This window comes from Podarcis cretensis (genome assembly GCF_951804945.1).
Source record: "Podarcis cretensis genome assembly, chromosome: 4".
NCBI lineage: Eukaryota > Metazoa > Chordata > Lepidosauria > Squamata > Lacertidae > Podarcis > Podarcis cretensis.
The window spans coordinates 53,404,344-53,420,817 of record NC_137173.1 but is presented as its reverse complement, the minus strand read 5'-3'; the positions used below and the strand labels follow the sequence as shown (position 1 = coordinate 53,420,817).

The following is a 16,474-nucleotide window of genomic DNA, read 5'->3' as shown; positions in this document are numbered from 1 at the left end:
GCAAGGGGGGGGGGGGGGAGCTAGACTGCAATGATAGACAGTTATTTGCAACCTTTGTAGCCTGCCTTTCAAAAAAAGTAGGAATGGATTTTACGTTGAAATATTTTTTTAACCCCTATGTACGTCTACTGTGAAGAAAGTTCTGTGGGGCCCACTCCTAGGCAAGTGACTAAAGGACTGTTAACGAGTAATAAACTCAAATAGTTACCGTATTCAGGGGTCACAGCAAAAAAATAATTTTGGCTGAGCAGTCCAGTGTCGCTTTAAAACACTGCAATAGAAAAGGCTTAGTATTTAGGATTATAGTAGTAATATAGCCTTGACAGCCAGATCAAACATTCCCAGGAGGTAAATAATTCAACAAAAACAAAAAACATTGCAAAGGGTAGTCTGAAATGCCATGTTTACACGTCTAGTACCATTCAGGAAGGTCCCTTGGGAAACGAGGCAATTGCCCCTTGTATTTGACCAAGTATGTCTGAAAACCGACCGTGGGTGTGATTCATCAGCAGCCAACCTAACTAAAGAGTAAGAACCTGCTCCCAGTAAAGGCACCGGGGAGGAGGAGTGATTTTTTTATGATGATGGTTAGTCATTTTAACGTTCGCCTTCTGTCAGTCAACAGGACAACAAGGCTCGGCACAAGCGCCGCAGCCTGTCATACGACAGGTAACAGAGATGAGGGTGGAAACCCGCTGCTTCGCCTTCCGCCAAGCTGAATGAGGGGCGTTTCTACTCGGAGGTAAGCCCTCCTGAGTTCAGTGGAGCTTACTCTCAAGCCAGCGTCCCTTAAGCCGCAGCCTCAGGGGCGAAAAGGGGGCGCTTACGTAAGGCGCCAAAGACGCGCCGCCGCCGCCGCCTTCGCGAACGGCTGGCACGAAACCCGCCCGCCCTTTCGGCGCTCGCGCTGCCCTCCGCTCCCCCTCTACTTCCGGTGTGGCTGTAGGGGGGGCGGTGCAATGCGGAAGCAGTGGCCCTGCCAGAGAGGAAGTGAGGCAGCCGCCTCAGGCAGCGGCACGAAGAAGCGCCCCTGGAGGTGGCGGAGGAGCCGGTAAGGGAAGCTGAGCTGAGCAGGAGAGCAGGCGAGACGTCAGTATATATTTCTCTCTCTCTCTCTCTCTCCCTCCTCCCCCCCCCCCAATCCTCACACCACTTCCCGCTTTCTCCTGCCTCCGTGTAGACAAGCCTAAGTCTCCGCGGTGCGTAGGAAGCCGGAGCCACCTTGGCGGGGCTGGCGAGGGGAGAAGGGAAGCGGCTCCCTCGGCACAAGATGGACGCTTCTTGAGCCGCGCCGACACCCACACGGCTCTCTGCCTCGGTCTGTCACGGGGAGGGCGACGCGGGTTCGGCTCCTATTATTATTATTATTATCATTATCATTATTATTCTCCCTTCGCGGCTGCCCGCTTTCGCACCCACCTACTGCAGCAGCGTGCCTGTCGAGGGAGCCGAGCCGTCTGTCTCGCTCCCTCATAACTGTCTGCAGACCGCGAAGCTTTTCCGGTTGCTTGGCTTTTCCCTTTTTGCCCCCACCCGCCCCGCTTTTTCTTTTTACCCCTGGAAGCCTTGTAGAAACGGCGGCCGGGCATGTTGTGGTGGCAGCAGGCGCTCTTCCTCCGGGGCGAAGCGGGGCTCGAGCTTCGCTGGGCTGCCACTCCCCCTCCCCGGTCTGGGGAAGCGAGAGGGTCGCTTTTCCTCTCAAGCGGGTGCGGGGCCAAGGTGGGAGGTGGGGAGGAAGGAACTGCCAAGGCAGGTGGCTGCGGGAAGCGTCTCTGCACTACTTCGTATTTTTTTATGTATCATCCCCAAAGTGTTCCTTTCACTGCTCGAGACAATCGCTTAAAAAAAATAAAATACGCTGCTTCCTACCCACCCCCTTACTGCTATGATTACTAATCATTTTTCTCTCGGTTGTGTTCTATTGAGCAACCGATTACCGTACTCGGTGATGCGGTGTTTCCGTGATAACAGATGACAAGGGAATAAACATGGAAATGCTCGAAGCAAAATCACTGCTTGGCGCTCTTCTTATAACAAAGATGTTTTGGATACAATTAAAAAGAAATCATTAGGGGTTTATGAATATGTATGCATAAGCAGCAACGGAGAGGGAGCGGTTGAGGCTGCTTGCTGGTATACTTTCTTGTACAGAATAAATAAAATACACATGGGATGTAATTCATAAAATGAAATAGGGTGTTAAATTGGTTGCTTCTAGTTTCATAGCTGAATATTGACATCAAGTGCCAAATTACGTGTTATGTGCTTCTGGTGTGCTGCTGATAGAGGCCAGGAAGTCTGGTCTGTCTGTGTATGGATGTAGAATAGGTGTTTGTTAACTATCCTGTAGCAGAACCTACTGAAGCAAATATAGTATCATTTTCTAGAACTGAGCCATGATGATCCTTAGCTTAGGTTAAGCCCTGACTGAGCAGTTTGATTATATGTGGAATGCACAACTGTAATGAAATATTAAACCCTTAATTTGTGTTTTTAAGCTTGCTACACTTAAAAACAAACCTAATCTGACTCTTAAGGTATTGTTATTGTTACTTTTACTGTTTTTTAACATCATTGATTAATTAATTGCCTTCTAAACAACCATCAAGGCAATATACACTGAAAATAATTTATAACAGTTAAGGACAGAAAACCAACAAATGCATTTAAAATAAGGCAGAAAACATACAATGTTGACATGTATCCAAGCCATAAAGTCTATCAGAACAAAATGCCTTCAATTGTTTCTGGAAAGTGCAAAATAAAATAAGTTTTGCTAATTTATACCTCATGACCTTATTTGTCTCATTTGGTTCATTTGTTGTTGTTGTTTAGTCGTTTAGTCGTGTCCGACTCTTCGTGACCCCATGGACCAGAGAACGCCAGGCACTCCTGTCCTCCACTGCCCCCCGCAGCTTGGTCAGACTCATGCTGGTAACCTCGAAAACACTATCCAACCATCTCATCCTCTGTCGCCCCCTTCTCCTTGTGCCCTCCATCTTTCCCAGCATCAGGGTCTTCTCCAGGGAGTCTTCTCTTCTCATGAGGTGGCCAAAGTATTGGAGCCTCAGCTTCACAATCTGTCCTTCCAGTGAGCACTCAGGGCTGATTTCCTTCAGAATGGAGAGGTTTGATCTTCTTGCAGTCCATGGGACTCTCAAGAGTCTCCTCCAGCACCATAATTCAAAAGCATCAATTCTTCGGCGATCAGCCTTCTTTATGGTCCAGCTCTCACTTCCATACATCACTACTGGGAAAACCATAGCTTTAACTATACGGACCTTTGTTGGCAAGGTTATGTCTCTACTTCTCAAGATGTTGTCTAGGCCTGTCATTGCCCTTCTCCCAAGAAGCAGGCGTCTTTTAATTTCGTGGCTGCTGTCACCATCTGCAGTGATCATGGAGCCCAAGAAAGTAAAATCTCTCACTGCCTCCATTTCTTCCCCTTCTATTTGCCAGGAGGTGATGGGACCAGTAGCCATGATCTTCGTTTTTTTGATGTTGAGCTTCAGACCATATTTTGCACTCTCCTCTTTCACCCTCAATAAAAGGTTCTTTAATTCCTCCTCACTTTCTGCCATCAAGGTTGTGTCATCTGCATATCTGAGGTTGTTGATATTTCTTCCGGCAATCTTAATTCCGGCTAGGGATTCATCCAGCCCAGCCTTTCGCATGATGAATTCTGCATATAAGTTAAATAAGCAGGGAGACAAAATGCAGCCTTGTCGTACTCCTTTCCCAATTTTGAACCAGTCAGTTGTTCCATATCCAGTTCTAACTGTAGCTTCTTGTCCCACATAGAGATTTCTCAGGAGACAGATGAGGTGATCAGGCACTCCCATTTCTTTAAGAACTTGCCATAGTTTGCCATGGTCGACACAGTCAAAGGCTTTTGCATAGTCAATGAAGCAGAAGTAAATGTCTTTCTGGAACTCTCTAGCTTTCTCCATAATCCAGCGCATGTTTGCAATTTGGTCTCTGGTTCCTCTGCCTCTTCTAAATCCAGCTTGCACTTCTGGGAGTTCTCGGTCCACATACTGCTTGAGCCTTCCTTGTAGAATTTTAAGCATAACCTTGCTAGCGTGAGAAATTAGTGCAATTGTGCGATAGTTGGAGCATTCTTTGGCACTGCCCTTCTTTGGGATTGGGATGTAGACTGATCTTCTCCAATCTTCTGGCCACTGCTGAGTTTTCCAAACTTGCTGGCATATTGAGTGTAGCACCTTAACAGCATCATCTTTTAAAATTTTAAATAGTTCAGCTGGAATACCATCACTTCCACTGGCCTTGTTATTTGCAGTGCTTTCTAAGGCCCATTTGACTTCACTCTCCAGGATGTCTGGCTCAAGGTCAGCAACCACACTACCTGGGGTATATGAGACATCCGTTTCTTTCTGGTATAGTTCCTCTGTGTATTCTTGCCACCTCTTCTTGATGTCTTCTGCTTCTGTTAGGTCCTTTCCACTTTTGTCCTTTATTATGGAAATCTTTGTGCGAAATGTTCCTTTCATATCTCCAATTTTCTTGAACAGATCTCTGGTTCTTCCCATTCTATTGCTTTCCTCTATTTCTTTGCATTGCTTGTTTAAGAAGGTCTTCTTGTCTCTCCTTGCTATTCTTTGGAAATCTGCATTCAATTTCCTGTATGTTTCCCTTCATGGATTTGGTTCATAGACCATCATAATCTTTGGGTTTTATTTCTGTTTATTTTTTTATGCTTGTACATCACTGGTGTGAGTTTTCTTCTGGGAAATGGTCTTTTGGCGTTTGCAGCTCATATGATCAAAGAAGAGGCACAGAAAAACTTGTTAGAAGCCTAGCCTGCACTTGATATGGGTTGAGATGCCTTCTTGCAAGTAGATATCCTTGGGAGGAGGCAAGGCAGCATGCTGATTACAGGGACAGGTTGTAGCACTTGTGAATAGATGTGCTTGAGAATTGATAAGATAGTGGCAAATTGGAGTGTGTGCCGTTAGTGGATCACCTCATGAGTAAGCATTTTTAAAGAAATGTAGCAAGCTTGTCAAGCATAATGTTTCTTTAATGCCTGTTTGTCCATTGTAAAATTATGAAGACATTAGTATGTGTTTTGCATGGTGCTGATCCTCCTACAAAATATGATATGCAACAGTAATTAGGAATGTCATAAGATATGGACTACACGCACTTTTCTTGAGTCTCTTGGGATATATTCTCAGAAAGCAGCTGATGCAGATGCACATTTAGGTTGCACTGTGGCAATTAAGAATCTGATGAATATTTAGATACTGGTATATTAATCCATTCCAAGAACTTGCTTGTATGAGAACTGTATTTTTTTCATGAAGCAGTAACATTCTATCAAGATGACAAATAATGTTGTAAAATATTAGATTAATTCAATTTATGTACTGCTTCTCACACAAGAAATCCCAAAGTGAAGCTATTTATGTGAACAGCATGCAGTAGGCAATAAAATTCATTAAATATACTAAAAGTATTCTTCCTCAAAAATCACCCCCCAAAAAACAACAACACCACCCCAGCCACTTATTATGGATGAGTATTAAAAATAAATAGCTCAGACAATATGCCCAGATGCATGAATTGAAATAATTACAAAATTAGACTAAACAATAAAAATAAGCCAGTTTAAGAACGGTACCCAGTAAAGCAGTTTTTTAAAAAAGCAACAACCGTAAGAGACATTAAAGGGGGCATGTTGTTGTTGCTCATTAAAAGGTGGCTAATGATGGGACCAAACATACTTTCTTTGGTAGGGTATTCCATTGGTGACTTCCTCCTCATGCCCCCCCCCCCAATGTACCATGGTAGCACATAATGGAGCAGGGTGGTAGACTGTTCAAAGGTTTGGCATATTGCTATGATGGGTGAAGGAGATTCTTAAAATGCTTTGGTTCCAAGATGCTAAGGTTTAAAAGGTTATAACTACACTTTGAATTGAGCCCAGAAACAATTGGCAATCAATGCAAGTAACATACAATCAGAAAAGGGCTGTAGCTCACTAGCAGAGCATTTGCTTCACATTCAGAAAGTTCCTGGTTCAATACCCAGGATCTCTAGGTAGTACTTGTAAGGTCACCTATCTAAAACCATAGAGAGTTGCTACCAGTCTGAGTGAAAAATACTGAGCTAGATCAACCAATGGTCTGATTCCGTATAAGGCAGCCATTTATGTTCCTAGAGCGACATGGATCCGTCATGTTACAGTCAGTAGCCAGGCAGTTGCATTCTAGGCAAATCAGAAAAGCCCTGAATTGTCTTTGAAGGCAGCCCACCATGAGGCAACTTGGAAGTGAATAGGGCATGAGTGACTGTAGCCAGTTGCATTGCATAACTTTTTATATTTCATGCAAACATTTATCACAATTTACCTGTGGTATATATCTCTTATTCAGCTGAAATTGATTCTCTTAACTAATCCTGATGTAGTTCTTGCATCATGGGAAGGATGCTAGAAAGTAGGCATATTAAAGCACATTCCAGCAGAGTTCTTGGGTTCCCACTAGTAGAAATTAATGCAGCTGTGCCAGTTGGATAGGTTAGTTTCACACTGCTTTAGAAATGATGTCTCTGAATGTTCAGAAACCTTCACTAACACTTTTTTTTTGTACTTTGTTACACAGTTCTGCCTCTGATAAAGGAAAAATGGCATTCAGTAAAGGTTATCGTATCTATCATAAGCTGGACCCACCGCCATTCAGTGTGATAGTAGAAGCCAGAAACAAAGAAGAATGTCTCATGTTCGAGTCTGGTGCTGTGGCTGTTCTCTGTAAGTAGCAAAACTCTGCAAATACAAGCAGATGGCTAACTTAATAAAAAAAACTCCTAATGCTAAAAAATGAAAACAGATGAAGAAATGTTGAGTCACCATATCTGTTGTGTTGTGTCAGTGATCTAAATGTCCTTTGAATATTTCCTGGTCTTTTTGCTTAAAGGTGTTTTGCCCTACTATATTTTTCAGAGTAATACATTTTTGAATTTATTGCTATTTCTTGAAACTTGCCTTAAAAGTCTTCTTATCCTATTTGTAACATAAGCAGATGTAAAGGTAAACTGTGGCTGTTTAGCATTTTTGAGTATGAGCCTTGGGCTCATCTTCCCTCTGGCTCCCTCCAGTGTGCCTGCAGGAACATCAGAACCTTTCACATCTGTTTTTAGCTAGGCAGTTCAGCATTGTGTTCAAACCTGTAACCTAGAAGCTCAATTCAGCTGGAAAGCTACACATGCCCCTGAACGGTGTCTCTTTTGGCATTCCTCTCAGCAGTTAGTGTGGTGCCATTGCAATATAAGAGAAGGCAACATTGGTTTAAATAGTATATTCTCCCATAATAGCAACCATGCATAGAAACGAACTTTTGCAATTACTGCAACATAAGTGCAAGCCTAATTAGTATCCAGAATCGTTGCTATATCTAATGGGGGCTTCCTCCAACAAGCAATTTCCACCAGTAATTGGTTTAAGCCTAAACTTGCATTTCTTAGGAAAATATTACTTTCTTTTTCCATGACAGAATTCAAATGGCACACCTGGGTTTAAGTTATGACTGGCCAGAGGCTCTTCATGACCCCTGTGCCACTCTGTCGTGAGGAAATTTGTGTTGATGTCTGGTATCCTACTTGATGCTTGAGTTAATTAGCATTCAGTTACCTTTTCCATCCAGCATCCTCATTAAGATAATAACTCTTTGCTGTAGAGCTAATTCCTGTCAGGAAGCTTCTTTCCTGCAACTGGACATCTTGCAGCTGCCTTAACTATAGTTTTTAACTCAGGAGGCTATTCAACGGTGCTTATTTTGCCTTGGAGACTGCTCCCCACCCTGTTCTGACACTGTGGAGCAAAACATCTCTACCTTTCTCTTTTCTGCAACCTCACTATCTCTTAGTCCATGTAATTGTTCAAAACCCAGTCATTTGTATTTGAAATCCCCCCAAGATGTGTTTAGGCTTCTAATGCCACTTTCCTGGCTCCTTAGCACCCACATTTGTTCCATGTAAGATAAGCTCTGCTCCCTCCATCTGTCTGTGTAACTGGAACTGTTTGAGCTTATGGCCCGGAACTTGGGTAGCCTGTGTAACACTTTAACAACTAACCAATTTACTATTCTGCATGTCTTTCTTGACACTTTAAGCTCTAAAACCATTTTATTCATTTCCCACAATTCTGTGTAAAATAACATTTTATTTAAATTTATAGCAACATATGTTGTTTCTTAATTCCTCCAAGAAAGCAAGATATTATGATTTGGGTATAACATAGTGCACTAACCTCGGTGTCACACAAGTTTCTCTATATTAAAGATCCCCAAAGTTGTTATTCTATGCATAAGCATGTAAGCTACAGTTTCATGTGTTAATGAGCTGGATAGATACTTTTTCTTTGCTGAACAACATATCCAGTAAAGATGGAGATAAAGATTTAGTCCTACTTATTTAGAGGGAAGTGGCATAGGGCTTAATAGCATTGCCTGGCTTGTATTGGAAAGGATGCAAATGTTCTAAGATGTTGTAGCATGAACTATAGCATGAACTTCTGCTTTTGCCACAGCTGCGCAAACAGTTGGCAGCTCTTAATAGGAATTTAGATTTAAAATGTATGTTGAGCACTTCTGTTAACACACACCATCTAATCTACCATCAGGGGATTTAAATTATGGACGTAGCTAAGTGAAAGAATAAAATCTCTAGGGATGGAAGTGTTCAAGTGCCTGTATGCATTAACACAGCAAAAGAGGGTATATTTACATGCATGTAGGGTAGGTATTTAATACCTCAATCTTTGTAGTGCACTGTCATGTATGTTTACTCAGAACTGAGCAGCACTTAGTTCAGTGGGGCTTATTCTCAAGTAATTATGCAAAGATTTCAGCTTTAGAACATTTTAATAGAATGAGAATATAGATAGACAGGGAGCAGTTGTTAGACTTTAGTAGCTCCTACTCTTTGGGTGGGGGGCAAACTTATCAGATTCTGTCTTAATGCATAAAGACAAAATTGACCTTGCCTTATTAGGAAGGCAAGCATAGATCACTTGTCATTTAAAGGACTTCCAATTTTCCGCTTTTATAAGTACTGATCACGCCTCTGTTTTTCTTCATCCTTTAAGATTAGATATTCTGATACAAAGATACTGTGTATTGGGTTTTACAGAATGTCCAGGGAAGTTGAGTCATGTTTAGATAGCTGGGTAGTACTCTACAGATGCATGTTGTTTTGCTCATAATTTTCTGCTATACACCTGAGCCTTGATTTATTATTGATACCATGGTAGATCTATTTCCTGCAAGTGTATTGATACACGTTTGCTTAAAGAACACAATCATATTTAAAGTTGATCAGTCACTCCACTATAAGCAGAATCTGGGAAGGGGAGGCAATTGCGTAGAAGGAATGGGAGATTCATGTCTTATGTCAGTTACATTGTGTGAATAAATATAAAAGGGGGTAAACCTGACTTGCAGAGTTGGAAGGGTGCTTGCAGATTAGTTTGGCAAGCCCCACACAATGTAGGATGCATTACAGCATCTGTGATAGATGGCCATCCAGACTTTGCTTAAACACCTCTAGTGGATGAGTGCCCACCCCTCCTGAGATAATCTTTCCTTCTGTTGAACTGCTTTTACTGTTAGAAGGTTTCTATTCAGCTGAAATCTACTTCAATCCTATTTCTACTCATTGGTTCTAGTCCTTCCCTCTGGAACAACAAAGATCAGGCCTGTATGACAGCCCATCAGATCTTCGAAGACCCCTATCTTGTTGTTCCCCATTTTCTCCAGGCTAACCAAGTCTAGCTCTTCCAGCTGTTCCTCATAGGACTTTTTCAGAACCTTCACCACCCTCGTTGCCTTTCCTTGGACACACACAAGCAGTTTTAGCACAGCCTCTCTTAAAATGTGGCATCAAGTACTGGACACAGTATTTCTGATGCATTCTCATCAGTACTAGATAGAATGCAATGTTTACTACCGTGATCTGAACACTATACAGGTACTATGTTAATGCAGCCTGAGTCTGCATTAGCTTTTAATAGCGTATTCTGCCTTTGATTTTCTTTTTCTTTTTTGCGCTTACATGCTGGATTTTACATTTATCTCTGTTGAATTTCACCTGTTGTTGCAGCCTAGTGTTGCAGGATTTTACAAGCTTTTCCCTCATTCAAGTCTTTAAGAAAATACTGAACAACACAGTGCGTGGGACTGAGCCCTATGATATTCTGCTCAAGACTTTCCTCCAGTTTGATACAGATCTATTAATGAGCGCTCACTGGGTAAAAGTGCTCAACCAGCTGTGGCTGCCTCTTAGCTATAGTATTGCCCAGTTCACTTACCATTTTGTCATCAAGGCAACCATGGGAGACCCTGTCAAATGCTTTGCTGAAATCAAGATATACTGTATATGTGACACTCCCATGATTAAATACTAGGCTAGTAGCTCTTAGCAAAAAGAACACAAGGTTGATCTGACATTCCTTATTTTTGCAACCCATGCTGGCTCATAGAAATTGATGCAATGTTTTTAGATGCTTATAGACCAAATGCTTAATAACCTTTCTTTGTTCTGTCTTGGGGTGCCTGGCCTGTAGTTTTCCAGATTCCCTGTGTCCCCATCTCAAATGTTCCTATCTCCAGTGTTTTGAGACTTGACTCATTCTCCAAGAGCTCTCATAAGATTAGTCAGTGGTTTTGAGAAAATACCTGCAAACTCATTTAGCACCATGGAGTGTAATTCATTTGGCCTTGGAGACTTGAACGTGTTTGCAGTTGCTAAGGATTCTCTATCTCTTGGGGTTCAAGCCTCTCCTTATATCATTTGTCATTCTCTTCTCAGGTAGAACACAGTATGTTTTGTGGTAGAAGATTGAGGCAAAATATGAGTTAGAGTAGTTCTTCTTTCACTGTATCACTTGTTTATACTTACTGTCTTGTCTAAGCAGCAGACCTGCCATTTCCTTGCAGCTCATTCTTGTCTTATCCTTCCTGTTCGTACAGTTTGGGGTGCACTGTTGTAAACATCCCTGGTTACATATACCTTTTTCAGTCTCCTATATATGTCCTTTTATGTCTCAGTTCATCAAAGTGCTCTGTATGGAGCTTAACTGGCATCTTTCCCTTCTTCTTAAGACTGCCTAATCATGACCAGCATCTGCAACTCTGGAAGCTGTAGTTCAGCAACGTATGGAGATCCACCCCTGATTTAGAGGAACAAGAATTGCCATTAAAAATGCTTTAAATTTGGTTTGAAATTTCAATCCCAGAGAGAGACACCCCTCATTAATTTGTGTGATTATGATGTCACAGGTCTACTGCTTCATTGTGTACAAGTGAGTCTACTGCTAGCTACTGAAGTGGATTTTCACTGTATCTCTTGCTTATCAGTTTATCATGGCTGCAAAATCTTGGCTTAGCACAGCAGTAATAAGGATTAGAAGAATGTTATATTTGAGTAGAAGGTCGTGGGCAAGGAGAAATTCATTTTCTTGCCCACATCCCCTTAGAACCTTAAGAGTTTGTGATGTTACTATAATTTGTATCTGTATTTGTTCTTCAGAAATATGAGTTTTGTCAATTTGTAATCTGTAGTTGGATTCTAATCTCATCTGGCGAAGAGTAAGTCCTTTCCCCCTGTCTCTTATCCATATATACACCTACAAACTGAGCTTCAGTTCTATGACATTTCTAGAATCTTTGTACTATACATATAAGCCGCTGATACAGGCAGCAGGAGAATAACTGCAGGCTGTTTTTGTGGTACTTCATTTCTTTGAATTTAACTGAAGTGGAATTTTCTGAATAACTTGTTTAATACAATCCTTTGTAATGGCCAGAAATTGTGCAAAGACCTGTTAAAGCAGGAGCTAAAACAGGATGCTGCAGTACTCTGAATGGCTTCCTGTCCATAGGCAGATGGATGAAAATACAAAAAGCTTCCAAGTCAGACAGAAAGTTACTCAAAATGGTATTCTGTCCAACTCAGAATTTCTGAGGAAAAGCTGAATCTCAGATCTCACCATGACAATGGAAGTATCATGTGGGGTATGCAAGAATGATCTCAAAACACATATATATACATATATATAGTGGAAGAATCTTCCATAAGTATAGTTCTTTTGCCATAATTTGAATCCTTCACATTTTATAAACAGCATCTGCAGAGAAAGAGGCAATCAAGAACATGTACTCCAAGGTGATGGATGCATATGGACTTCTAGGTGTTTTGAGATTAAATCTTGGTGAGTAAATCTCATTTTGGGAGTGCCCTTTCTTTTCATATAAAACAGTAACAGTTAAAAGATTGCTCATGCCATCTTGCTGCCGGTACAGTTGCTGGTATGTGATCACCACACTCCAGATAAATTGATGATTAGTTGATAAACTGATGATTCGTTTTGTATGTGCAGCAGAAATCCCCCCCCTTTTTTTCCCCCTTGGTGATGCTTGCTGAGTTTTCTAAATAGCCTCTCCTGTTCTCCAACACTGAACAGCAAATCATTTTCAAAACTTTGGTGTCTCAAAGGCAATTAGATGTGTATGACATGGCATATGTAACATGAAGAGAGGATTGGATTGCCTTGGGGATCAGAAGCTGAAAGTTCTGATGGCATACATGAACCTTTAGCCATTAAATAATTGTTGGGCTTGTAGTAAATTACATTGTCTCTTCAGTAGCATTCCTTTCAAGCATATGAGGCATGGTGGTATATTTTTCCTTAAGATATGAAGTTCATTTTTTCTGAGAAATTTAAAATATGCCATTGGAATCGAGGTTTCTAACATTCAGTAATTATAAAACAAAACAATAAGCATGCTCATCCTAAAAGTTGACATGGTTGCAGCCCAGCACTTATTTAAAAACTGCTGTTTTACTGTTCATGCAAAATCAATTTCTGGAAAGTCTTATGTGCAAAAGTAAACTTTAGAATTATGCAGTTACCTCTCTTTAAAAGTTTAATAGTTAAAACAGGGAAATGCAAAAGTGTGCCTTGCTAAAGTTTAAAACACATTGATTGTTCATTTACATTTGTTTCTTACAGGAGACACATTGTTACATTATCTAGTTCTTGTCACAGGATGTATGTCTGTAGGAAAAATCCAAGAATCTGAAGTTTTTCGTGTTACTTCTACTGATTTAATATCATTACGAATTGACCCATCTGATGAAGAACGCATCTCTGAAGTGCGCAAAGTTTTGAATTCAGGAAACTTTTATTTTGCATGGTCTTCTTCTGGGGTCAGTTTAGATCTTAGTCTTAATGCCCACCGTAGCATGCAAGAACAAAGCACTGATAACAGGTTCTTCTGGTAAGTTGATAAGTTTTAGTAAGTCTGATACCATGTGCCTTTGTATTTTGAGTTGTTGAATTTCTTATCATTGCACGTGTTGAAATACTGCTTGCAGTTTTAGCTTTTTGAAATAGTACTTCATATAAAATGGGTTTTTTATGTTTTTATGAGTATTAATATGGGCAAATCACACACAAATACAGTACATACACAGAATGAACCATTTTGCAAACTCATGCTTAGCTGTTCTGGGAAATACTTTACAAGTGTTAAAAGGAGAAGTGAAAATCCAGTATTTGCATTAAGTTCAAATGATTACAGTCACAGATACTAGTAACTTAAAAATATTTGTTTTGTGCTTGTTCAGATATACACAGAGAATTCTGTCTCTTTTTATATAGAATGGTCATTGTTATAATAGTGTAAACTATTAGATGTCTTGTCTAATATGTTGTGTATATTTAGCGAATTCTGTACACGTTTAGCAGGATAGAATTTGAAATTTGGTGAAATTAATTATACAGGATAAGAATTTCAGTACTTTTAGAAAGCAAGTTCCTAAGGAAAAGATAAAGAAAGCAATGATAACTCCTCCAATTTTTTAACCCAAGTAACATTCTAGTCCTACATGACTCCATGTTTCTTCCTGTGATTAGAAGAAGCAGAATACAAAGTAAGTAGCCTTTGTAGCTGAAACATTTTCAATATTCAACGTTCTGCACAGAATACAAATTTCTTGTACTTACATGATACATTCATGAAACAATCAGAGCCCCAAGAAGCTGTTCACTTACCTCAATGAATCGTCTCTAACTGTCCAAGCCGCTTCTAATATACTAATGACACTAGATCTATCTAGTGCTATCTATCTAAGCTGGCAAAGATAGTGGAGATTGTGCTTAAAAATGGGGTTCGCTGATCCCACCCAAAAAAAACTACTTTTGTTTGAACTGTGATCACCTGATAGTTTGAGTATCAGGATTGCTTCTATAGAGGAACACCAGTGGGCCCTTTGTCTACTTTTAGAGTGTCCCAGACATTTTTAAAAGGATCGCCTCCCCAAAAGACACATTCTGAACTGGAGTCAAGTACTGCTTTGGGAATGCTGTGGTCTCTTGGTAACATCAGGAACACAGTTCAATATCTGGATCAGCATATTTATCTGAGATGGGTGTGGATTGCTGCCCAGGGCTGTGACATTTAGTTTCTGTACCATCCACACATGAAACTGTCAGACACAGGCACTGAGGGGGAAATCCTTTTTCAACTGGAGGTGGTTTTACACATGTGAAATGTACCTGATTGTTTTAGTTTTATGTGATTTACGCTAACCCCACCCCCCCAAAAAAACTCTCTGTAGTTCAATAACCGGTATCTTCTCTGAAACTGGAAGCTTGCACTGTGAGAAATTCTAATTTATGCTGTCTCTTTATGCTGCCACTTTGCTACTAGAATGTGCAGGTTAGCCAGCCTAGTGAAACTGGACTTTCTGAAATGTAATTTGCTGAATGTTTGTTTTTACCTTTTCCCTTAATCTTTCCTGAACTATGTTTATTGCTTTGAAAGTCATTACAGAAGACTTGCATAATTTAGAATAGTTTAAAATGGCTCTGTTCCCCACTTAAGCATACTTGCTTATATATGCATGCCATTATGTTTACAATGATATTTTAGTCTTCAGTGCTTCATATGTTATATTGAAATTCCTCCAGCTAATGTTAATCTGAATCACTTCTTCAATAGGAATCAATCACTGCACCTTCATCTTAAACATTATGGAGTCAACTGTGATGAATGGCTGTTGCGTCTCATGTGTGGAGGAGTGGAGATCAGAACAATTTATGCAGCTCACAAGCAAGCAAAGGCTTGCATCATTTCACGGTTAAGCTGTGAACGAGCTGGGACCCGATTTAATGTTAGAGGAACAAATGATGATGGTCATGTGGCAAATTTTGTTGAAACTGAACAGGTATGACCTGTGCACTGTATTGCTGCTTTGTATTATTCTCACTAAAATATACAAATAGGGGTTATGCTTTGCTTGGTACAGGGCGTGACATCTAGTTTACATATTTAGCACATAAGGCTATCCCAACTTGATTTCTACCTGCTGCCAACTGCAGTTATTTTGTATATAATAGTCTTGAACACATTGGCTACCAAACCTACATTTGTGGTAGACAGGTTGCACTTCTTGTATCATAACCATGTTATGGAATGGTAATGCTCAGTTGGTGAAAATGAGGACTGTTTCCACAATTCAGATCTACCCCTTTGTTAAAACTAAAAAACCATTGTTGAGACAGATGTGTGTATCTCATCCTTCCTATCTTAATAGTAGATATCAGCACATTTTCCATGACATGCTAATCCAAGCCATGGTTTAGCATGGATGCCTGGCTGCACAGGTTCTCAGGGATGTGGTGGTGGCTGCTTTGCTCTTCCCCAGTTTTTTTCTGCAGCATTCACTAAGCCATGGTATAGAAAATATACATTATTTATTTATTTATACATACATACATACATACATACATACATACATAATGTTGTTTGTAAGCCACCTTTCCATAGATAAAATCATGCTCAAGGTGGCTTACAGCGTGAAAAAATACATAATTACAAACATAACAAAAGTAGTCATAAGCAATAAAACATCCAAAAGGACACAACCAAATCATACAATTGTTGTTGTTGTTGTTGTTGTTGTTGTTGTTGTTGTTAAATCATCATAAAGTCTAAAATAAAGATATAAAAAAAATCAAAATATACAAAAATCAGTGACAACACTCCCTGTGCCAACAAAAAACCCTAAATAACACCCCAACCCAAAAGTCTGTTCAGCAGCCTCAGCTTTTATATATTTACAAAATGTATTAATTGTTTAACATTTAAACATTTTGAAGCAATGTACAACTGGGGTTTCATAAAATCAAAACATACATAAAGAAGAGCATAAAATATAAAATATTCTGCTGCTGTCACTGAGATCCAACAGAACAGATTAGTATTACACTAATTGCTTGCATACTATAAGCCATCATTTATCACAATATATTATTTCCACAGTTGCCTATTTCATATGGATTAATACATAGATTATGTAGCTAGAAAATGATCTCATTTTTTTCATTAAAATCACTTTGTATTGGAGCAACCTTGGTGCAAAGCTTTCAAATTTCTTTTTTTGGCCTTAG

General features: G+C 40.2%; 1 protein-coding gene across 8 annotated transcripts in view; it reads left to right on the top strand.

Moving 5' to 3' along the window:
- The first annotated feature begins 938 nt into the window (after nucleotides 1–938).
- SYNJ1 (synaptojanin 1) overlaps nucleotides 939–16,474 on the top strand; it is a 50,673-nt gene continuing 35,137 nt past the window's right edge. For 2 of the 8 annotated variants that reach the window (XM_079971991.1, XM_079971990.1), the window contains exons 1-5: nucleotides 1,193–1,343; nucleotides 6,627–6,772; nucleotides 12,143–12,229; nucleotides 13,031–13,298; nucleotides 15,024–15,249. In XM_079971991.1, coding sequence (XP_079828117.1) covers nucleotides 6,649–6,772; nucleotides 12,143–12,229; nucleotides 13,031–13,298; nucleotides 15,024–15,249 — 705 coding nt within the window. In that variant the 5' untranslated portion in view covers nucleotides 1,193–1,343; nucleotides 6,627–6,648. Of the gene's footprint in view, nucleotides 1,090–1,138; nucleotides 1,344–6,626; nucleotides 6,773–12,142; nucleotides 12,230–13,030; nucleotides 13,299–15,023; nucleotides 15,250–16,474 lie in introns of those variants that run through there. The other 6 variants (XM_079971984.1, XM_079971985.1, XM_079971986.1 and 3 more) reach the window with 5 other exon arrangements.